This window comes from Erpetoichthys calabaricus, chromosome 2 (genome assembly GCF_900747795.2).
Source record: "Erpetoichthys calabaricus chromosome 2, fErpCal1.3, whole genome shotgun sequence".
NCBI classification, from domain to species: Eukaryota; Metazoa; Chordata; class Cladistia; order Polypteriformes; family Polypteridae; genus Erpetoichthys; species Erpetoichthys calabaricus.
Genome location: NC_041395.2, coordinates 343031061 through 343056448, shown reverse-complemented (window position 1 = coordinate 343056448; position 25388 = coordinate 343031061). Strand labels below are relative to the sequence as shown.

At 46.0% G+C, this 25388-nt stretch overlaps 1 protein-coding gene across 1 annotated transcript in view; it reads right to left on the bottom strand.

Annotated features, from left to right (window-relative positions):
• Positions 1-25388, bottom strand: part of tspan18a (tetraspanin 18a) — a 141182-nt gene that overhangs the window by 12490 nt on the left and 103304 nt on the right. The window contains exons 3-6 of the mRNA XM_028796064.2: positions 18581-18775; positions 17616-17690; positions 5337-5435; positions 558-731 (exon numbers count right to left, since the gene is read on the bottom strand). Coding sequence (XP_028651897.2) covers positions 558-731; positions 5337-5435; positions 17616-17690; positions 18581-18775 — 543 coding nt within the window. The remainder of the gene's footprint in view (positions 1-557; positions 732-5336; positions 5436-17615; positions 17691-18580; positions 18776-25388) is intronic.

Here is a 25388-nt window from a genome sequence, read left to right as displayed (position 1 = left end):
TGTGTCACCAAGCCCAAAATGCAGCAGCACATGTGGTGTCCAGCCAGCCGAGGTGGGCGCATGTCATTCCCCTTTTCCGATCATTACATTGGCTCGCTGTGAAGTTCAAATCTTTGATGTAGTCGGTGGGTCCGCACCTACCTATGGAGACCCTTGTGAGGTCCTCTTTGTGAGGTCCACTCAGGTCTGCTGATGAATGGTGCCTGGCGATGCCACCTCTGTGTGATATCAAATCTCAGTCCTAACTCTTTTCGCATGCAGCGAGGTGCCCACCTCCATCTAAACTTCTGACTCCCCACTCTTTCTTTAAGAAGACCCCTTTGCTTTGGTGAATTTCGATCTGATATTAGCCGTTAGATCTTTATAATCTAGGAATTGTAACTCGCTTGGGTTTTGTTTCCGTGCTCTACACTTGTGGCGGTCAATTTTGACATCTTGCCCTGGTACACTTCTTCCCAAATGTTTACTCAATTAGGTTGACCTCCTTTGGAAGTCGCTTTGGATAAAAGCGTCACGTAAGCAACTAAATGGGAAAGTAAACAGCAATCGGCCATTACCTTTGTGTTTCTGTATTCCATCATTCCCATGGAGCACCTCTCCCTGCTGAGGTAATGCGCCCCCTGGCTGTTTGGGGTCTTCTTACAGCAGGCCTCCGGGACCAGATCTATATTTATCTGCTGAAATATGCTCTCTTCAAAATCGTCGGCGCTGTTAACTCCGCAGCAGTCAAACTGGACATGAAAAGAATGCGAGATAAAGCAGGTGACTTTAGCACATCATTATAAAAATAAATAAATAAATAAAAAAAACACAGGCAAACTTAATCTTGGACAGAAAAAACATTTAAATGATTAGCATTTTGGATGAAAACCCGTCACTGGTGACCCTAGACTTAAATCTCGGCCACCAAGGTGACAAGCTGAGGGATGGCAGGAAGAGGTCATCAAGTGGGCACTTCAGTATCGAGCTATAGGATGAATGCCAGTCCAAGAAGAGTTGCTTTATGTTCTGCCACTAGGGAGCAGCAGAATACTTGCTTTGGGGCTGACGGTGATGTAAGAATCTGGAACAGCGTCTCTTGTCAGATCACTCAGTGTCTCTGTGTGTTTAATCCGAGCTACATCATGTGATTCCTTTATTCACAGACATTTTGACAGCCCCCTTTATTATCATCTTTCAAGGGAACGAAAGACAAAAAAAATGTTTTCGAAAGCACAGGCCCCTTGTGTTAACTGTCAAATTTAGGGTTAAACAAGTCTCGAAGGTTCCTGAATTGCACATATTGCCGCCCCCCACTAGGTGTCAGCAGAGAGATCCAGGAGGTAGCTGGAATGAGGAAGCGTGGATTCAGAAGACGGGTGGGAACTGTTGGCTGCTGCTTTGGGGGCGGCACTCACTCCACTAAGGGCAATGCTTTTTAATACCCCTGTGAAATGAAAGTGCTTCACACTGGATGCTTGTGTGTCACCCCCTAGTGGCTACAGCACTGAACTGTATACTACAAGGCCGCCAAGTTAATCCCCACTACTCTTCCACACGCTATATCAAATAAAAGTACATGAGAATACTGTTGACTATTTACTGGGGGGCTGATCGCTACACTTAGGGGTCTCCTGACTCTTCCACACTCGAAACATCTGTGAACTTAAAGTGCTTCACACTGAATTCTCATGTATCGCCCCCTAGTGGCCACAGCGCCTAACTGTAGACTACAAGGCCGTCAGTTTGGTGTGCCATCTGTTGGAATGTCAAATGCAATGCATTTTCATGCTAAAAATGTTTGTGATGCGCCATCTTTTAGGATGACAGAGACATAGCTACCAGATGGACACACAGACGCTTATCCTTTTACTAAGGTGGATTGTTATTCTCTTTGGCGCCCTCTTTAGGCCACCAGTTTAGATGTCACTGACATTCATTTCCCAAAAGCAACATGAAATTTAGTATTGAAAAAGCACTATATTAAATAAAATTTTATGAAAGCATTGTTGGCAGGTAATGACACTCACTCCACTCAGGGGGGTTCGGACTCTTCTACAGTCAATGCTTTTTAATACCCCTGTGAACTTGAAGTGCTTCACACTGGATATTCTGGTGTCACCCCCTGGTGGCTATAGCACTGAACTGGATACTACAAGGCTGTCAGTTAATCCCCACTCCTTTATGGTGTGACCCTGACCAGGGCCACTTAAGAAACATAGAAAAATGCAACACAGCACCTTAGTAAGATGTCTAAATAAAATATATTTTCATAGCTGTGACGCCCATCTAAGACGGGTTGAAATCTGCACCTCAGTGTTAACGTTTGCAGTGCACCTTCTGTTGGAATGTGTTTTATAATGCATGTAAGTAATTAAAATACATTGCACATGTCACTCCAACAGATGATGCATCACAAACATTTGTAGTAATAAAATGCATTAGTTCAAATATTTGTGAGGCGCCATCTGTTGGAGTGACACATGCAATGCACTTTCTTACTAAAATGTGTGTGATGTGCCATCTTTTAGAATGACAGAGACAGAGCAGCTAGACACACAGACAGACAGACACACAGACACTGGGTTGCTATTCTCTGTGGCGCTCTGTTTAGGCCATATACATAGATAGCACTAACAGTAATTTCCCAAAAGTTAAATTTAGTATTGAAAGGCACTATATCAAATAAAATTACATACTGCTGGCTGCTTACGGGGGGTCTGGACTCTTCCATAATCATTGCTTTTTAAACCCCTGTGAGCGTAAAGTGCTTCACTGTGGATTTTCTGGTGTGCCCCCCCCCCCCCCCACCCCGGTGGTTAGATAGATAGATAGATAGATAGATAGATAGATAGATAGATAGATAGATAGATAGATAGATAGATAGATAGATAGATAGATAGATAGATAGATAGATAGATAGATAGATACTTTATTAATCCCAAGGGGAAATTCACTAATTCACTACAGCATTGAACTGTAAACTGTAAGGTTGTTGGCTAATCCTCTCTAACTTACTTTGTGACCCTGACCAGGGCACTTAAGAAATAAAGACAAAAGTGTTACACCCCATCCAAACATGATAAGATGCTATATAAAATACAGAGTTAACTGTGATTCTCTTTAGCGCCCTCTTTAGTCCATTTACATCAATAACACTGACATTCACTTCACAGACAGACACACAGACACGTCTCCTTTTTATTGAGGTTGATTCTGATTCTTTGTGGTGCCCTCTTTAGGCCATGTGTTTAGATAACACTGACAAACATTAACCCAAAAGCACTATGAAATTCAGTATTGAAAAGGCGCTATATCGTATAAAACTACATGAGAATACCATTGACTGCTTATGGGGGGGTGGTCTGATGGGGATGGATGGATGGCTGATTGCTGCACTTAGGGGTGTCCTGACTCTTCCACACTGTAAACTCCTGGGAACTTAAAGGGCTTCCTTCTGAATATTTTGATGTGGCCCCCTAGTGGCTAAAGCACTGAACTGTTAGCTACAAGGTTCTTACTTCATCAAAAGTCATTTATTGTGCAACCCTGATGAAGGCTACTTAAGATATATATTAAAAAAAGAATACAATCTCCATAGGAAGATGCTACATTAAAAGTATATTATTGATTGTAATTCTTGGTGGCGCCCTCTTTAGGCCATGTGTTTAGAGAACACTAACATTCATTTCCCAAAAGCTGTATAAACTTCAGTATTGAAAAGGCGCTATATAAAATATCTCTACATGAGAATACTGTTGACTCCTTACTGGGGGGCTGATTGCTACACTTAGGACTCTCCTGACTTTCACACTCTAAACATCTGTGAACTTAAAGTGCTTCACACTGAAGGCTCGTGTGTCGCCCCCTAGTGGCCACAGTGCCTAACTGTATACTACAAGGCCGTCAGTTAATCCCCACTCCTTTATGGCCACTTAAGAAACAGAAAAATGCAACACAGCACCTTGGTAAGATGCCTAAATAAAATATATTTTCATAGCTGTGACACCCATCTAAGACGGTTTGAAATCTGCACCTCAGTGTTAACATTTGCAGTGCACCTACTGTTGGAATGTGTTTTATAATGCAAGTAAGTCATTAAAATACATTGCACGTGTCACTCCAACAGATGACGCATCACAAACATTTGCAGTAATAAAATGCATTAGTTCAAATATTTGTGAGGCGCCATCTGTTGGAGTGACAAATGCAATGCACTTTCTTACTAAAATGTGTGTGATTTGCCATCTTTTAGAATGACAGAGACCTAGCAGCTAGACACACACACACAGACACTGGGTTGTTATTCTCTGAGGTGCTCACTTTAGGCCACATACATAGATAACACTAACATTAATTTCTCAAAAGTTAAATTTAGCATTGAAAGGCACTATATCAAATAAAATTACATGATAATAGTGCTGGCTGCTTACAGGGGGTCTGGACTCTTCGACAGTCAATGCTTTTTAAACCCCTGTGAACGTAAAGTGCATGTAAGTAATTAAAATATATTGCACGTGTCACTCCAACAGATGACGCACCACAAACATTTGTAGTAATAAAATGCATTAGTTCAAATATTTGTGAGGCGCCATCTGTTGGAGTGACAAATGCAATGCACTTTCTTACTAAAATGTTTGTGATATGCCATCTTTTAGAATGACAGAGACCTAGCAGCTAGACACACACAGACACACAGACACTGGGTTGTTACTCTCTGAGGTGCTCTCTTTAGGCCATATACATAGATAACACTAACATTAATTTCCCAAAAGTTAAATTTAGCATTGAAAGGCACTATATCAAATAAAACTACATGAAAATAGTGCTGGCTGCTTACGGGGGGTCTGGACTTTTCCACAATCAATGCTTTTAAAACCCCTGTGAACGTAAAGTGCATGTAAGTAATTAAAATACATTGCACGTGTCACTCCAACAGATGACGCATCACAAACATTTGTAGTAATAAAATGCAAGAAGAAACCTCAGGAAAGGCAGTTCAAAGAGAGACCCCTTTCCAGGTAGGTTGGGTGTGCAGTGGGTGTCAAAACAATACAATACACAGAACAGGACACATGTAATCCTCAATACAATACAAATCTTACAAGTACTGAGCACTCGCATTGCCCACCCATATTGTGCTTAGAGGCTTTGAACCAGGAACTGTGAGGCACAAACACAGAATTAAGAAATAATGAATAATGAGGGGCATTAAGATAAGGTCCACTGGCTCCCCTCTAAAGTGCCAAACGGTCCAAACTGACAGGGAAGGGGATCTTGAAAAGGACTGGGCATCCCACATCTGACTTCCTTCCCATTTCAGATCGGATGGTCACGAGTTTCTGACCGCTGCTTACCGTGGACATGACGGCGTTCCACGTGGCCGTGAAGACGTCCGTATCGTTGCTCCTCTGATAGTGGCTCCTCAGTTCCTGGGTGAAGTGCTCCCTCGTCAGCTGTAAGAGGGCACAGGGTGTTAGGGTTGATGGAGCCCAACCCCCCCCCCCCAAACCCTCCACCACCATTAAAGGTGGGCTGTAGCTATGTACACGTAGGCTATGCCATCTAAAGCAGGCTATACTTCCACGTCACGCCAATGGCACGTGGTGGAGTTTGCCCCAGAGTGTAATTGCAGACCGCAGTACCTATGATTTCCGTCATGTGACGCCCCAACATCACAAACACCCTCAACGATAGTCACGTAACACCCATAGCATTAGACTGTGGTTAACATCAGGGCCCCATGACATTATGGGTAAGATTAGGGTTGTAGGAGGGTCATCTGACTCTCTCTGACCGACGTTGTGGGCATCGCCTGACGTGTGTCATAGGGTATTGCAGGCTGCAGCTAGACCCTGTGGCGCAGCAATGGACTGTGCAGATTGTGCAAAGCACAATGGCCTACGAGTTTGGGGGGTCCACTCGGGGCCGTATAGATTTAAAAGAAAATGGAATAACTTCAATCACTTGCACAGTTCATTGCGTTATTAATTCCAGTTCCAGTGATGTGTTTGCACCAGTCGCCAGGCCAGTCCAATCCAATCCATGATGATATTACGTATTTGGCAGGCCTACAGTTTACACGAATTTACAGTTCAGGAGTTCGGAGGCACAACACGTCCCAGTCCACACTACAGAGAGGTGCACATGCCCAAAATTGGCGAGCTTTGGCGTGCCATAGGAGACGTGAATGGAAGAAGTTTTGAAGGACGTCACGTGGATAGCATAAATATACACTATTAGGCTCTGAGGCAAGGGATCTGCACTGGCAATCGGAAGGTTGCCGGTTCGAATCCCGTAAATGCCAATAGGGACTCTGCTCTGTTGGGCCCTTAACCTGCAATTGCTGAGCGCATTGAGTAGTGAGAAAAGCGCTATATAAATACAAAGAATTATTATTATCGTAAATAATTGTTACTTTTGTACTTTGATGTCAATAGTTTTCAAAATTTGAACTCACAAATGGTAAATCACAGCAGTTCTATTGTTAAGTTATGGTCCCCGTTAGTCAGCAAACGCCGAATATTTGAACAATTTGACGCTTTTTATACTCTCGCCATACGACGCCATGTCGGCCAGTAGCAGAGGGGACCCGGGAAACATTATAAGAGTGGTGCTGCCAAACGTAAGGCACGCCTGCCACAGGAATTGAAGAGCGCTAAGCTTACCGAGATTTCTACCTTCCTCAAAACTGAGCGAGGGCCAGTGGTGGTAACTGAGAATGCTGATGCTGGTGAATCGTCACAACGGCCGACAGTGCGGTGATTGAAATGGTTGGCACTACCGAGTCTGGAAGAAGCGAAGATCAGGTGCCGTCTGCTGAAACCGTTCAAAATGGAGAAACTACTAAAGACGAACAAGCAATATACCGTATATGATCTCCCACCGACAAGGAGCCATTGACACCTCACTTTATGACGGCCATTTTCTCACAACTTGTGTAAAATGGGTCGATGGTGTAGTTGTATCCTGTCAGCCGGTGTTGTCGTTTTCATTTGTTACAAACTGCAATGGCTTCATTTTATAGCACAGAGCAGTTTCTACTTTCTAGCTTACGTTACATTTTAATCATCTGCCTGCACAAAGTTGTCTTGGAAAAGCAAGCAGGTCCCCATCTTACGTACAGTGGAACCTCGGATCACGACCATAATTCGTTCCAAAACTCTGGTCGTAACCCGATTTGGTTGTGACCCGAGGTAATTTCCCCCCATAGGATTGTATGTAAACACAATTAATCAATCCCAGACCGTACGACCTGTATGTAAATAAATTTTCTTTAAAGATTTTTAAGCACAAAAATAGTTAATTATACCATAGAATGCACAGTGTAATAGTAAACTAATGAAAAAACATTGAATAACACGGAGACAAACACCCAGGCTCCCTGCTCAGCTGCACGCTCTCTCTCTCTCAGCTGCACGCGAGCCTCTCTCTCTCTCTCTCTCAGCAGCACGCGAGCCTCTCTCTCTCTCTCTCTCAGCAGCACATGAGCCTCTCTCTCTCTCTCTCTCTCTCTCAGCTGCACGTGAGCCTGTGCTCTCTCTACCTCTCTCTTTCTCTCTCAGCTATACGCGAGCCTGTGCTCTCTCTATCTCTCTTTCTCTCTCAGCTGCACGCGCAGGCTCTCTCTCTCTCTCTCTCAGCAGCACATGAGCCTCTCTCTCTCTCTCTCTCTCTCTCTCTCAGCTGCACGCGCAGGCTCTCTCTCTCTCAGCTGCACGCGAGCCTGTGCGCGCTCTCTCTCTCTCTCTCTCTACCTCTCTCTTTCTCTCTCAGCTATACGCGAGCCTGTGCTCTCTCTCTCTCTCTCTCTCAGCAGCACATGAGCCTCTCTCTCTCTCTCTCAGCTGCATGCGCAGGCTCTCTCTCTCTCTTTCTCAGCAGCACATGAGCCTCTCTCTCTCTCTCTCAGCTACACGCGAGCCTGTGCTCTCTCTCTCTCTCTCTCAGCAGCACATGAGCCTCTCTCTCTCTCTCTCTCTCTCTCTCAGCTACACGCGAGCCTCTCTCTCTCTCTCAGCAGCACGCGAGCCTGTGCTCTCTCTCTCTCTATCTCTCTCTCTCAGCTGCACGCGAGCCTGTGCTCTCTCTCTCTCTCTCTCTCTCTCAGCTGCACGCGAGCCTGTGCTCTCTCTCTCTCTCTCTCTCTCAGCTGCACGCGAGCCTGTGCTCTCTCTCTCTCTCTCTCAGCTGCACGCGAGCCTGTGCTCTCTCTCTCTCTCTCTCTCTCTCAGCTGCACGCGCAGGCTCTCTCTCTCTCTCTCTCTCAGCAGCACATGAGCCTCTCTCTCTCTCTCTCAGCTACACACGAGCCTCTCTCTCTCTCTCAGCTGCACGCGAGCCTGTGCTCTCTCTCTCTCTCTCAGCTGCACGCGAGCCTGTGCTCTCTCTATCTCTCTCTCTCTCTCTCTCTCAGCTGCACGCGAGCCTCTCTCTCTCTCTCTCAGCAGCACGCGAGCCTGTGCTCTCTCTCTCTCTCTCTCTCTCTCTCTCTCAGCAGCACATGAGCCTCTCTCTCTCTCTCTCTCTCTCTCTCAGCTGCACGCGAGCCTGTGCTCTCTCTACCTCTCTCTTTCTCTCTCAGCTATACGCGAGCCTGTGCTCTCTCTATCTCTCTTTCTCTCTCAGCTATACGCGAGCCTGTGCTCTCTCTATCTCTCTTTCTCTCTCAGCTGCACGCGCAGGCTCTCTCTCTCTCTCTCAGCAGCACATGAGCCTCTCTCTCTCTCTCTCAGCTGCACGCGCAGGCTCTCTCTCTCTCTCTCAGCTGCACGCGAGCCTGTGCGCTCTCTCTCTCTCTCTATATATATATATCTCTCTCTCTCTCTCTCTCAGCTATACGCGAGCCTGTGCTCTCTCTCTCTCTCTCTCTCAGCAGCACATGAGCCTCTCTCTCTCTCTCAGCTGCATGCGCAGGCTCTCTCTCTCTCTTTCTCAGCAGCACATGAGCCTCTCTCTCTCTCTCTCTCTCTCTCAGCTACACGCGAGCCTGTGCTCTCTCTCTCTCTCTCTCTCAGCTGCACGCGAGCCTGTGCTCTCTCTCTCTCTCTCAGCAGCACATGAGCTTCTCTCTCTCTCTCAGCTACACGCGAGCCTCTCTCTCTCTCTCAGCAGCACGCGAGCCTGTGCTCTCTCTCTCTCTATCTCTCTCTCAGCTGCACGCGAGCCTGTGCTCTCTCTCTCTCTCTCAGCTGCACGCGAGCCTGTGCTCTCTCTCTCTCTCTCTCTCTCTCTCTCTCTCAGCTGCACGCGAGCCTGTGCTCTCTCTCTCTCTATCTCTCTCTCAGCTGCACGCGAGCCTGTGCTCTCTCTCTCTCTCTCAGCTGCACGCGAGCCTGTGCTCTCTCTATCTCTCTCTCTCTCTCTCTCTCTCAGCTGCACGCGCAGGCTCTCTCTCTCTCTCTCTCTCAGCAGCACATGAGCCTCTCTCTCTCTCTCTCAGCTACACACGAGCCTCTCTCTCTCTCTCTCAGCTGCACGCGAGCCTGTGCTCTCTCTCTCTCTCTCAGCTGCACGCGATCCTGTGCTCTCTCTATCTCTCTCTCTCTCTCTCAGCTGCACGCGCAGGCTCTCTCTCTCTCTCTCTCAGCTACACACGAGCCTCTCTCTCTCTCTCAGCTGCACGCGAGCCTGTGCTCTCTCTCTCTCTCTCTCTCTCAGCAGCACGCAAACCTGTGCTCTCTCTATCTCTCTCTCTCTCTCTCTCTCAGCTACACACGAGCCTCTCTCTCTCTCTCAGCTGCACGCGAGCCTGTGCTCTCTCTCTCTCTCTCTCTCAGCAGCACGCGAACCTGTGCTCTCTCTCTCTCTCAGCAGCACATGAAACTCTCTCTCTCTCAGCTGCACACGAGCCTCTCTCTCTCTCTCAGCTGCACGCGCAGGCTCTCTCTCTCTCTCTCTCTCTCAGCTACACACGAGCCTCTCTCTCTCTCTCAGCTGCACGCGAGCCTGTGCTCTCTCTATCTCTCTCTCTCTCTCTCAGCTACACACGAGCCTCTCTCTCTCTCTCTCAGCTGCACGCGAGCCTGTGCTCTCTCTATCTCTCTCTCTCTCTCAGCAGCACATGAAACTCTCTCTCTCTCAGCTGCACACGAGCCTCTCTCTCTCTCTCAGCTGCACACGAGCCTCTCTCTCTCTCTCAGCTGCACGCGAGCCTCTCTCTCTCTCTCAGCAGCACACGAGCCTGTGCTCTCTCTCTCTCTCTCAGCAGCACGCAAACCTGTGCTCTCTCTATCTCTCTCTCTCTCTGTCTCTCAGCTGCACGCGAGCCTCTCTCTCTCTGTCTCAGCAGCACACGAGCCTGTGCTCTCTCTCTCTCTCTCTCTCTCTTTCAGCAGCACACGAGCCTGTTCTCTCTCTCTCTCTCTCAGCTGCACGCGAGCCTCTCTCTCTCTCAGCTGCACGCGAGCCTCTCTCTCTCTCTCAGCAGCACACGAGCCTGTGCTCTCTCTCTCTCTCAGCAGCATGCAAACCTGTGCTCTCTCTATCTCTCTCTCTCTCTCTCTCTCAGCAGCACACGAGCCTGTGCTCTCTCTCTCTCTCTCTCAGCAGCACACGAGCCTGTGCTCTCTCTCTCTCTCTCTCTCAGCAGCATGCAAACCTGTGCTCTCTCTATCTCTCTCTCTCTCTCTCTCAGCAGCACACGAGCCTGTGCTCTCTCTCTCTCTCTCTCTCTTTCAGCAGCACACGAGCCTGTTCTCTCTCTCTCCATCTCTCTCTCTCTCTCTCTGTCTCTCAGCTGCACGCGAGCCTCTCTCTCTCAGCAGCACACGAGCCTGTGCTCTCTCTCTCTCTCTCAGCAGCACGCAAACCTGTGCTCTCTCTATCTCTCTCTCTCAGCTGCACGCGAGCCTCTCTCTCTCTCTCTCAGCAGCACACGAGCCTGTGCTCTCTCTCTCTTTCAGCAGCACACGAGCCTGTTCTCTCTCTCTCCATCTCTCTCTCTCTCTCTCAGCTGCACGCGAGCCTCTCTCTCTCTCTCAGCAGCACACGAGCCTGTGCTCTCTCTCTCTCTCAGCAGCATGCAAACCTGTGCTCTCTCTATCTCTCTCTCTCTCTCTCAGCAGCACACGAGCCTGTGCTCTCTCTCTCTCTCTTTCAGCAGCACACGAGCCTGTTCTCTCTCTCTCCATCTCTCTCTCTCTCTCTCTCTCTCTCTCTCTCTCTCTCTCTCTCAGCAGCACATGAGCCTCTCTCTCTCTCTCTCTGTCTCTCAGCTGCACGCGAGCCTCTCTCTCTCTCTCAGCAGCACACGAGCCTGTGCTCTCTCTCTCTCTCTCTCAGCAGCACACGAGCCTGTGCTCTCTCTCTCTCAGCAGCACATGAGCCTGTTCTCTCTCTTTCCATCTCTCTCTCTCTCAGCTGCACGCGAGCCTCTCTCTCTCTCTCAGCAGCACACGAGCCTATGCTCTCTCTCTCTCTCAGCAGCATGCAAACCTGTGCTCTCTCTATCTCTCTCTCTCAGCAGCACACGAGCCTGTGCTCTCTCTCTCTCTCTCTTTCAGCAGCACACGAGCCTGTTCTCTCTCTCTCCATCTCTCTCTCTCTCTCAGCAGCACACGAGCCTGTGCTCTCTCTCTCTCTCTCTCAGCAGCACGCAAACCTGTGCTCTCTCTATCTCTCTCTCTCTCAGCTGCACGCGAGCCTCTCTCTCTCTCTCAGCAGCACACGAGCCTGTGCTCTCTCTCTCTCTCTCTCTCAGCTGCACGCGAGCCTCTCTCTCTCTCTCAGCAGCACACGAGCCTGTGCTCTCTCTCTATCTCTCTCTCAGCTGCACGCTAGCCTCTCTCTCTCTCTCAGCAGCACACGAGCCTGTTCTCTCTCTCTCCATCTCTCTCTCTCTCTCAGCAGCACATGAGCCTCTCTCTCTCTCTCTCTCTCTCTCTCTCAGCAGCACACGAGCCTGTTCTCTCTCTCTCTCAGCAGCACATGAGCCTCTCTCTCTCTCTCTTTCTCTCTCTCTCTCTCAGCAGCACACGAGCCTGCACCTACTTTATTTATTTAGTTTTTTATTAAAACTGGCCTTTTTGACGGGAGCTGTGGACCCGCTATACCAGAGGAGGAAGCTGGGTTGGGAGGAGGTTACAGTTTTGAGGGAGAGTCCCTCTGCATGATGCACCGAGAAAAATGTACAGTACAAGGAGAGACTGAACACGTGCGGAAATCATCGGTGTGCACAAACCGAAAGGGGAACTGGTTTGTTCGTATACCGAGTGTGTGGTCGTGAACAGATGCAAAAGTTTGGAGACCGTTTTGGTCGTAACCACACTACGACTACTGCTACCCACACCTCCCACATTCCATTCTCACAGTTTACTTAACTTTTGCTAACTTACAGCTGCTGTAATAAAGAGATTAAAAAAAGTTATTACAAATTCCCTTTGTTTGTCACCAGCGTGTGATTATGATAGTGACGCGGTCCTGGACCCCACTGCCCAGACAACCCCTAGGACACATATGTCAAACTCCAGGCCTGGAGGGCCGCAGTGGCTGCAGGTTTTCATTCTAACTCTTTTTCCTAATCAGTGACCAGCTTTCACTGCTAATAAATTTCTTTTCCCTTCATTTTCATAGCCCTGTTCTTAAAGGTTCAGTCCTCTGAATTGATTTGTTTCTTCATTAAATGACAGCCAAACAGAAATGAGACGTGAAACGAGCCAAAAGACGACCAGCTACATTGGGGCTTCAAACTCAAATCAATTTCACTCCAACCAATCTCTTAATCAGAAGCCAATTCTTGCTGTTAATTAAACCCGTTATTTAATTCCACGGCTTGTTGCTTCTCTCATCCTATCACAGCAGACATTTCCAAAACTGTTAATTTTCTGTTTTTTCTAAGGGCACCGTCAAGATCAGCCTTACCGAGACCTTCACTTTTCTTTATTTCCACACTAGCAGGAGTACCCGGCATTGCCCGGGAATCTATAACCGGTGAATTTTCTAAATGAAAGAAACAGAACATAGAAATAGAACAAACATTTTTCTGATTGACATTTTATTGTAATAGTTAATATACAGTAAATGGTCATTCCAGAGCCTTTGGATACACTATATTTTTTGTTTTGACTTGTGATGTGAAAATGAGCAAATTGTGAGGATTGCCCACTCTAGAACATGCTACATAGAGTTGTCCGTGTGAAAAGCATGGATTTTCCAAATTGATGCTTTTAACTTGCAGTGATTATCCTTGAGCCTTATTAACTGACATAGCAAAAGCCAAACGAACAGGAAATTGTAGCCGTTTGAAATCAAGCGGTAAATCATTCGGAATCAGCAGAACTGTTGGTATGAAAACATCTTCACGTCTTGCGCAACGTTTCAGACGTCCTTGAAATAGACTTTTTTGTGGCATAGGAAGTCGACTTTCTAATTCTACGTCTTTTTTTCGGTGGCATGGGTATATTAGTGAAAAGCAGGACAATTATAATGTGTTACATGGTATTACGTACGGAATAAGCACCACAGTGAAATGAATGTACGTGATTTACAATACATCAGAAAGCAAATAAACAGCACCAGTCAGTCAGAAAGACCAAGACTGAAATTGTACTGTGAGTCGGAATGCGAGCAAATAGCACCACAAATACGGAAAGCCAGTCAGGCGCGCTGGGTCGTTCACGTTTTACATCCATACGGCAGTTCCCCTTCACTCAATGAAAGCAGCCGGCCTTCTCATACTTGGACACTTCCACCATCTCTTGGCAATTTAATTAAACATTGGTAAAGAGCAACGCACAGGGACCAAACGTGCTGCTAGATGGCGCCGCCGTTAACGTCTGTTGCAGCCATCTTGTCGATGATAAGTACGGGAACATGTGCCGAACGTTGTGTCGGTGAAAAGGTGCCCTGCGCTTCACCACGAACATTTTTCCTAACCAAACATAACCCATGACCTCCTCCTGGTCACAAAGGAGCCCCATCCCCAGTTTGATGGCGATCGGATGCCTGGTGCAGATTTGTATGGCGGACAAACAAACATACATACATACACACATCGACTCTGCTTTACATATTAAGATACTGTGTGATGTTCACAGGTTAGCTGCTCATGTGGCAGGTTGTTTTTTGCCTCATTATTGTTTGGCTGCTGATTAAGGAAAAAGAAACAACTAAGGGGCCAGAGTCAAGTTAATTAAAGGGTCCATCAGCAAGCGAGCTACACCACTGTCTAGTCCAGGGGTCTCCAACCTTCCCCCCCACCCCGAGAGCTACTTTTACAAAATGAAAATGGCCAAGAGCTCCTCATGTTTTCTAACGTTTCTTCTCATAGCATATTTCAACCCAAACAAACTGAATAAGCTCGTTTTGCCGGAACATTTACAAAATGTTGGGTGTCCACAACTCACATTTTGCATTAAAACATCACAACAAATATCGAGTTCACAAGCACGTGCATTTTGTATGTCTAGTGTATCTCACACTACTGAATTAAAACGTGAATGCTGTCAAAACAAAACAATGCAACTCCAAATCCACAGATGTGAAAAGGCGCTATATAGGCACCCGACCCGGCACAAAGAAACAGGGAGGAACGCATAAAAATAAAACAAATGTTTATTTTTCTTCAGATGGGGGACACATCTGCGGTGGGCTGGTGCCCTGCCCGGGGTTTGTTTCCTGCCTTGCGCCCTGTGTTGGCTGAGATTGGCTCCAGCAGACCCCCATGACCCTGTAGCTAGGATATAGTTGGTTGGATAATGGATGGATGGATAGATAGGAAAGGCACTATATGATAGATAGATAGATAGATAGATAGATAGATAGATAGATAGATAGATAGATAGATATGAAAGCCACTATATAATAGATAGATAGATAGATAGATAGATAGATAGATAGATAGATAGATAGATAGATAGATAGGAAAGGCACTATATAATAGATAGATAGATAGATAGATAGATAGATAGATAGATAGATGTGAAAGGCACTATATAATAGATAGATAGACAGTCATTAGGCTCTCATTGTGATCCTCTACACTCTTGGTGTGTTTCTGTCGTTATTCAGGGTAAGTTCATTTTGTGTGGTATACAGGGTGGTCCAGATCTAATTGTGCAACTGTTCGACTGGCAATCGTCTCCCCGCCATTTTAGAATGCAGGGCAGGTGCTGCCATCTATCAGCAACAAAACGAAATTTAAGTGAAATCTCTATGTGCAGGGCAGGTGCTGTGAATTCTCTGTGTAATAAACTTAATAAGTTATAGCATAATAAAAAACTGCATAATTAGATCTGGACCACCCTATATTAGTTTATATTGTTAGATTTGGCTAAAAAATTGAAAAAAAGGATATATGATTGAATATTTTATTTATTTTGATAATGAATGTTGAACTGATGTTTAATGAAATAGAAGATCAAATTATATTTTATTTTGGAACTATCACACTTATTCCTATTCAATTCACGACAGAAAATGGATCCTAAAAGGAAGTCAGGAGCACAAAATCTGAACTGAAAGACAATGCGAGTACTCAATACTTGAAAACAATGGATTTCAACTGGAAGTAAAAATTAAAGTGCAGGTCCGCTATGACACGACTATGTAAAACGCACAACTGAGCAGTGCGCGCCTTTATTGTCGAAAAACCGAGATGCACAAGCAGTCATTAGGCTCTCATTGTGATCCTCTGTCTACTCGTACCTCTACGCTCTCGGTGTGTTTCTGCCATTTTTTGAAAATATTGTTAATTTTTTTATATTAATAAACAATTTTGCAATGCGCACCTTCACCTACCACACCACACCAAAATATACGTGTCGGGAAGTCTGATACATACAATTTGTATTTATTGACAAATTTTGATGACACTTGACATCCATCCACTATCCAACCCGCTATATCCTAACTACAGGGTCACGGGGGTCTGCTGGAGCCAATCCCAGCCAACACAGGGCGCAAGGCAGGGAACCAATCCCAGGCAGGGTGCCAACCCACCGCAGGACACACACAAACACACCCACACACCAAGCACACACTAGGGCCAATTTAGAATCGGCAATCCACCTAACCTGCATGTCTTTGGACTGTGGGAGGAAACCGGAGCGCCCGGAGGAAACCCACGCAGACACGGGGAGAACATGCAAACTCCACGCAGGGAGGACCCAGGAAGCGAACCTCAGGTCTCCTAACTGCAAGGCAGCAGCGCTACCCACTGCGCCACCGTGCCGCCCGACACTTGATATCTGAGTTCCAAATACGGTACTTTAAAGCTAATTAGATTTTGATTAAACCTGATAGGGCGCAAAGCGTTTGACCGTTACACTCGGCCGAATTTTATTTTATTAATATATCGTGTTAATTTTATCAAAAGTATTGCAATTTGTTTATGTAAGTAAATTTGTTTTATTCCTCCATCCATCCATCCAGTATCCAACCTGCTATATCCTAACTACAGGGTCACGGGGGTCTGTTGGAGCCAATCCCAGCCAACACAGGGCGCAAGGCAGGAAACAAAACCCGGGCAGGACGCCAGCCCACCGCAGAATTTGTTTTATGCATGTTTGATTGAAATAGAGGGGCTTACTTTCTTTTTCGGCACCAGGCGTCGTTTTGCCACGCTACGGCTCTGGCAAAATGACACCCAAGAAACCGTTGAGAGGGGGGTGGTCTGTTTCAGAATGAGAGGGTCACGTACATACCAAAGCCTGAGTTGGGAGGGTGTCCCCTCTTAGATATTTCTATAATAAAATGGGTATACACCACCATGCAACATGGGGGAAAAGAACATAAAACAAGTACAGAAAGCAGGGTAAGGGGTGCCAGATAGATAAAAGAGAGAGAGGAGGTTAGGAACCTGCGCTGGCACACACGACAAACCACCTCAGGATCCCGATTAGGACCCAAGTGCAGCCATGCAACGGGTGACACCTCAGCACCACACTGGAATATTGTGAGGATTTTCTATGGTGACTGGTGTGCCAGTCCTGCCACCAAACCCCAAAGTTGCCCCCTGTAAGTTGGGTGGACCCAATTGCAGGGCTCGTGAAGATTAACGTCACACTCAGGACAGAGCAATTGCAGGTTAAGGGCCCAATGGACTGGAATCACTCAGGCAGCGCAGATTCCTAGCCTCAGAGCCACCACTCCGATAGATGGATAAAAAAAACAGTAAAAATTCATTCGTTTGGGGGATAGGGGGGTTTGCAGGGGGGATTTATTTGTTGAAAAATACCTCAAAACGCCCTGTTTTTTTTTTTAAAGAAGCCCAGAAAGACCCAACGCACAAAAATCAATTTTTCCTGCGGTTAATGATGATGATCGAGAAATAGCTCAACTGGGCGAGAAAACCGCAGACCTGACTGTAAATGTCTGCCATGCTGTATAATGAGGACCACCTAGTGGCCAAGTGAAGGACTACAGGCACTGGACTTTTAACATTTACTTACATTTTACAACATTTGAGATCCAGTTGGTTCCATTTCTTTCATTTTTCACAGATACACAGATACGTGAATTGACTCGCTCGGGGTCACCCGGTGACAACACTAATCCGTAACTGGCGAGGGTGACTCCCTCAGCCCCTTTCTACTCCATGCCTGAACTGCGTGATGCGCACAAAGACGTTCACCGCGCGAATTCAGCTCGGCGTGGCTCCTTGTTTGAAATGAAAGCAACAGAGAGGCGTCACTTACGTTTTCCCGGAAGATAAAGGCGAGGATTCCAGCCGCCAGTTCTGCCAGGAAGATGATGAGAATGAGCATGAAGAACTGGGAAAAAAAAAGAACACAAATAAAAAAAAATAAGAATGTGAAAGACGAGCCTCTCAAATGACAGAAGATGGACGCCCCACACTGGCCATCAGGCATCATGAATGCCCCCGTTCGGCTCCGGCCAGTGTGTTTGCTGCCCCCAATCACCCCCTGCCAATCATATAACCCTTTCTATGGCATTAATGGCAGACTGCTGCTGTTTGACCTTTTGACTCGTAGCATTACCCATGTTATCTGTAAACTAGTAATTTAAATGGACTATAAAGCGATTTTTATATTCACATTTATGTCTGCATTTTATGTCGACTAGAAGGAGAGATTTATTTTAATGAAGTTCACAATTATTGATAAATGATGCCAAAGAAAACCAGCAGTTATTTTTTTTGTAGGGATATGTTTAGGGGGCATTCAAAGTGGCTTGTGCACTGACTGTAATTCCAGTCCAGGAAGTGAGGGGGCGCTGTCATTCACATCCTCTCCATTTTTTTTTTTGGCACACCAGAGGCTCCAAGACTTGGTGATTTGCGAAGCCACGCCCACTTCTGCAAGAAACCCCTTCCTTTCTGGGATGGAATCCATATAATGGCCACGAGTACATCTGAATGACAGTCTTGTTGTGGACTCACTTCTGAAAAGACGTCGCTCATTTAATTGCCCTGTTGTTTATCAGGGTTCAATTATTCTTCAATATATGCGCATCACCCACTTGGTGCCCCTGGTTGCCTTATCTTTTATTTATCTTGTGTATGCACTTAAAGTAAATGAAAAAAAAAATACACCCTCATCTAACATGTGCCCATCTTGGTGCCAGTGATGATGCCAACTGCCACATTTTGGGTTCTCTCGTTCGTGACATAGACACACAAATCACAAGAGGCAGAACTTACAAAAAGCAGCAGGCACTTCTTCTCACGGACGGCACCATAGCAACCCAGGAAGCCCAAAAGGAACAGCAGGCTGCCCATGGCCAGGATAATGTAGGCCCCGGTGAAGATAAGTGGGTTGGCGGCGACAATCTCCCGAAAGCCTGTAGGGTCCACCAACACCCAGATCCCGATTCCCAGCAGGCAGGATCCACCCATCTGAAAGACAAAAAAAAAAGAAGAAAGAGTAGTTGGCCACCTGTGCCAATTACAAATCTGTATGGCACCCGAGCTGGCACATGCAAATGCTCTTCACTTTAGGAGGAACCTGAATTATGAATGAGCAATTAGGGATTAGCATTTAGGGATTAAACGTTATGAATTAGCAATTAGGAATTAGAAATTAGCAGTTAGGAATTAGGAATTAGAAATTAGGAATTAGCATTTAAGAATTATGAATTACTGTGGTGGGTTGGTGCCCTGCCCAGGATTGGTTCCTGCTTTGCGGCCTGTATTGGCTGGGATTGGCTCCAGCAGACCCCCGTGACCCTGTGTTCGGATTCAGCGGTTGGAAAATGGATGGATGGATGGATGGATGGAATTATGAATTTGCAATTAGGAATTAGAAATGAGCAGTTAGGAATTATGAATTGTGAATTCACGAGGAACCATCCATCCATCCATTTTCCAACCCGCTGAATCCGAACACAGGGTCACGGGGGTCTGCAGGAGCCAATCCCAGCCAACACAGGGCACAAGGCAGGGAACCAATCCCGGGCAGGGTGCCAACCCACTGCAGGACACACACAAACACACCCACACACCAAGCACACACTAGGGCCAATTTAAAATCACCAAGGGAACCACCTCTTTCAACCTTCGCAAGTATATCCAGTTTTTAATACCTGGAAAAGTTTTGGGATTAAAATGCTCAGAGATCTTTATATAGACAACATATTTACATCTTTTGAACAATTACGTTCAAAATTTAACCTCCCAGCTACACATTTCTTTTACTATCTTCAAATTAGAAATTTTGTTAAACAGAAATTGCCCGATTTCCCCCACCTTGCACCCTCCACAATGCTGGAAAAAATACTGCTCAATTCCGAGGAAACAAACACTATTTCCGCAATATATAAAATCTTATTAGAGTCCCTACCTTTCAAAGATCCAAGAGGACATTGGGAAGAAGATCTCTTAATCAATATATCAGAAAAGGAGTGGAAGGTAGCAAAGCAGAGAATTCACTCGAGTTCTATATGCGCAAAGCATAGAATTATTCAACTAAAAATTATATATCGAGCTCATCTGTCTCGCTTAAAAACTGTCCAAAATGTTTCCAGGCCAGGATCCAACCTGCGAGCGCTGCAACCAAGCTCCTGCCTCACTGGGTCACATGTTCTGGGCCTGCACCAAACTAACATCATTTTGGACAAAAATTTTTAAGTGCCTCTCAGACAGCCTTAGTATCACAATCCCTCCTAACCCACTAACAGCTGTGTTTGGTGTCCTTCCAGATGGACTTGAATTGGAGAAGGACAAACAAACGGTGATTGCATTCACTACACTCTTGGCACGCAGACTTATTTTGTTAAATTGGAAGAATCCTAATTCTCCTCTTATAAGTCAGTGGGAAACTGATGTTTTATATTATTTGAAATTGGAAAAAATCAAATTTTCAGTGAGAGGATCTGTACAAAATTTTTTCAAAACTTGGCAGGATTTAATCAATATTATTTTAGAATAAGAGAATTAACTATTATTGTATTTAACTCCCTTCTCCATCTCTTATTTATATAGATATTTACTTCTCCCCTTCTTTTGTCTAATGTTGCCTTATTAAAAAGCTTAAAGAAATTTTCCTTTAGCTAAGCTCTCCTTCTCAGGGATGGGGTTTGATTTGTTTTCAAATTTGTTGGGTTATAAATGGATCTGTTTGTATGGAATGATTACAATGAAAATTAATAAAATAAAAATATATAGCAAAACATGAAAAAAAAAAAAAATAAATAAAATCACCAATCCACCTAACCTGCATGTCTTTGGACTGTGGGAGGAAACCGGAGCGCCCGGAGGAAACCCACGTAGACACGGGGAGAACATGCAAACTCCACACAGGGTGGACCCGGGAAGTGAACCTGGGTCTCCTAACTGCGAGGCAGCAGCGCTATCACTGCGCCACCGTGCCGCCTCACGAGGAACCTGAATTATGAATTAGCAATTTGGAATTAGCAGTTAGGAATTAGCAATTAGGAATTGTGAATTCATGAGGAACCTGAATTATGAATTAGCAATTAGAAATTTGGAATTAGAAGTTAGGAATTATCCCGTGTCTGCATGGGTTTCCTCCGACAGTCCAAAGACATGCAGGTTAGGTGCATGGGCGATTGTAAATTGTCCGTAGTGTGTGCTTGGTGTGGGTGTGTGCCAATGCGGTGGGCTGGCACCCTGCCTGGGGTTTGTTTCCTGCCTTGCGCCCTGTGTTGGCTGGGATTGGCTCCTGCAGACCCCCGTGACCCTGTAGTTTCTGATATAGCGGGTTGGATAATGGATGGATGGACAGTTAGGAATTATGAATTAGTAATTAGGAATTAGAAATTGGGAATTCATGAGGATCTTGAATTTAGTAGGAACCTGAAGTGACAGAGACATTGCAATCGGATGGACACACACACACACACACAGACACTTATCCTTTTATTAAGGTGGATTCAATTATAATTGAGCTGATTGTCTTTCTAGCTGTTTGTTATAAAAATAAGCTTCCCAAAGCACTGTTATTGTATATAGTGCCTTGCATAATGTTCTCACTGTCTTACTGCTTTATGGTTTGCTTTTACAGTGGGACATTTACAAACTTTACAAAGTGTTTAATCTTCACCATAGAGAGGATCATCACAAGAGCTCTACACAGCAATCTAGGTATTTTATAGCGCCTTTTTATACTGAATGATTATTTAATTACTTGTATATGGCACTCTTTCTAACTACTCAAAGTGCTTTACATAGGCAGTGCAGCATTTACCGGGATGCTTCGATGGCAGTCATTCTCACACCACTGCGCTCATCACAGATTAGCTATGAGGTAGTGACGGGGACAGAGAGATGGTTAGACAATACAAGGCAGAGGATGATTAGGGGGCCAGACAGACCAAGTCATGGTGGTCAGCTTTAGCCACGACATCAGGATGCACCCTATGCTTTTTTGAAAGATGCCCAGGGATCTCTAATTACCACAGGTGCCATTTTTACTGCATGGCTTCCCTGTCACTGCACTGAGGTATTGGGGTCCACTCATAGATCGCAGGGCAAAGCGCCCCCTGCTGGCCTCACCAACACATCTTAAAGCAGCAGCAACAACCCAAGCTTTCCTGATCTGTAGAGCACATGTTTACAAAGTGGAGATCGGTTTAAAAGTCGCTCTTCTACTGCCCCCCCAAGCCTCATGTGAGCCTCAGTGAAGTCAGCAGACAAGGAGTTCAAGTCGTGGCCAGGTCGGACGCCTGAGGCCTCTCCGCATTCTCAGCGGTCTCTGGCAGAGTGTCCTCTAATTTGCCATCTAAAAATACTTCCAGGGCTTTTTGTTTTGCGTTTCTTTGTTCCAATAATTGCAGCAATCGAGCCTACAGATGAATACGTCAGGCGCTGAAACTCAGGCTGAGACCACGGGGACGCTCCACAAAACATGGAAAACAACAAGCCACTCCATGGGTGGTCTTCACAAGTCCCGGGGTTTTCATTACTGCGGATCTATTGTGAGCAGCACTGGAGCTGACTGACCATCTTGGCTTTCCTCAAATTCCTTTTCTTTTGTTTATTACTGACCGCTTGCTTCTTAAACTCTCTAAATTTATGTTTCTCATTGGTTTCATGACCTCTGCCTAGTATGCAGTATGTACAAGGTGAAAATAAAGGTGCTATATAAACCAAATTGAGGCAGGAAGGTGTCAAACTTATGGCATAATCCAGTCATGGATGTCTTGGGGTCCTGGATGGTGTCACATGACCTCTTTCTCCCAATGGCAAACTTTTTTAGTGAGTGGAACCACTGAGCTCACCACACACACACACACAGAGGAGCTTCAAATGAGCCTCAATGGCAAGTCAATGGTGTTGCTTAGCTCCCCCTAGTGGTGATTCACAGAACGGTTTCTCTATTCTCCCTTTGGATTTTCACTTAGTTTGCTTTGTGACTGCATAGCTGAATACACGAGCGGTCATACTATAGACTCGTGTCTCCCCATACTGTCCCAACTGTCATTAAATTACCCCCCCTCCCCCCCCCCACCAACTCCCCCCAGGTTGAATCCCCATAACTGTTCCCCAGCTTTCAATGGTTCCAACCTTCACAGTTCGGCCGGCTTAAGCAAACAGAGCTGCTTCAATACATCACTAGCAAGTTCGTGGTGTTGCTCAGCTCCCCCTAGTGGTAACTTACAGGAGGGTTTCTCCACTCTCCCTTTCGATTTTCACTTAGTTTGGTTTCTAACTGCATAGCTCCACTCCCGGGCACACGTGATGCCACAGGACAGGCTCATGCCGAATGTGAGCGTAACGGCCAGCTGCTCTGTATTTGAGTAAACCTATCTGGTTATGGGAGGTGTGTGCATTTTTCCTATCCAACACCTTCTTAAATTTTTAAATGTAAGAAATGATACTATTAGCATATTGCTGACGCTAATTTGCATACAACCCGCCCCTTTTTGGGTAAGCATTCCAGAAAAGCCACTCCCTTCCTTCAGCCTGTGGAAGGGGGCGTGGCTAAACACGGGATGCATGTTTAACTCCACCCATTATGCACAGGCAACACCAGCAAATCACTGGTGTTGATCTTCTCCCCCTTGTGGCAACTCAGAAGAATCTACCTGCATTTCTTAATTCTCACCTTTGTTTTTTGAGTGTTCACTTTACTTATTTTTGGTCTGTGCCCCCATTCTAGTAACACTATGGTTAGGGATAGGGTTGTGGAAGACTCAAATAATGACGACTATTGAGTAAACCAAGTTACAGAAGCATGCAGTTTTCATCATTTGTGTGTAGGTCATGTCTTTGTGGTCCAACATGGAGTTTGGTAGGACTCAAATACTGCTGGGGTCACTAAATGCTTCACCCCGCCTTTGTTCAGGTATGCCCTTATTCCACATTCTGCAGCAAGGACCTTCTCGACGGGACCCTGACCGCCACCCAGTGGAAACTTGATTTGATGGTCACAATCCAAAGACATGCAGGTTAGGTGCATTGGCAATCCCAAATTGTCCCTAGTGTGTGCTTGGTGTGGGTGTGTGCCCTACGGTGGGCTGGCGCCCTGCCTGGGGTTTGTTTCCTTGCACCCTGTGTTGGCTGGGATTGGCTCCAGCAGATCCCCGTGACCCTGTAGTTAGGATATAGCGGGTTGGATAATTGCTGGATGGTCACGCCCCTCTGAGCCCCGCCCCTAATAGCAATACCACGCCCCGATCACAATCTCCACATACTGCCCCCCCACCTGCATCTTACTCCTTCTCCCCCCACCACCCAAACACCATTACTCCTGCCCCCCCAGCTAGGCTGACCAGATTTGTATGGTTCTAATAATGGGATGGTGTGGCAGATGCAAATGAAATCAAAAAATACCCCATGGAGTTTCATGTACATGAAATCGAAGACTTGGGGAGGTCTGGGGGGCTTGTTCCCTCCCTGAGTTTTGCGTTTGGGACAAACAGAGGTGCTTCAAATGAGTCTCAGTGGTGAGTCACTGGTGTTTCTCAGCTCCCCCTGGTGGTGACTCACTTTTCAATTCTCACCTTTGTTTTGCCAGAGTCCACATTTTGCTTATTGTTCGCACAGTGCCCCCTCATCTGACTGCATACTGTAACTTCACACGTGATGCCACAGGTACAGGCTGCCATGAGTGTGAATGTAATTGCTAGCTGTACTGCCAGCTCATGGGAAGAATTGTGTGGCTTTTTCCGTCCAATCTATTTTAATGTTTTAAATGTCAGCCATGATACTATTGGTGAAATAAGTGGTCCAATTTGCATAAAGCCCCGCCCCTCTTTGAGATATAATTGCACAGAGCATTCCAGAACAGGACCTGGACTGCAGAAGAAGAGTCTGCTGCCCCCCCCCCCCCCGATGCCCCCCCATACTGCCCCACCCCACCCATAACTCCTCCCCAACAAACATCAGTGGCTTCTGCTTCACAGCACTCAGTACAATGAGGGCCTTTAAATGAGCCTCACCAGCTCCCCCTAGTGATGGCTCAGAGGACTCACGTGGGTTTCTCTATTCTCACCTTTGTTTTTACAAGTCCTCATTTTACTTATTTTTTGTCTGTGCCCTCATCTGACTGGACAGCTTCACATGGGATGCCACACAGTAGGTTCATGTGGAGTGTGAATGTCATGGCCATATACTTTGAATGTGGGCAAACCTGCCAGGTCATGGAAAGTGTGTATGCATTTTTTTTTGATTCATTGCTTCCTTAATGTTTTAAATGTTACAAATGAGATAATATTTGGGACAATTTGCACAAATCCCCACCCCTTTTGGGGCCAAACTAACACACAGCATTCCAGGACAGGACCCTGGTGGCAGAGGAACAGACAGTCTGCTGACCTGTAAAAGAAAATGTTGATGCTCCGCCATGCCCCGCCCCTTTATCACACTGCCACGCCCCTGCATCATACTCCTCCTTCCCGACCCCGCCCAAACACCATAACTAGGTCACCATAACCCAGCTAGGCTGACCAAATTTTTATGGTTCCAATAATGGGACACAACTCATTCATCCAGAGGGTGTGGCAGATGCAAATTAAATCAAAAAATACCCCATGGAATTTCATGTGCA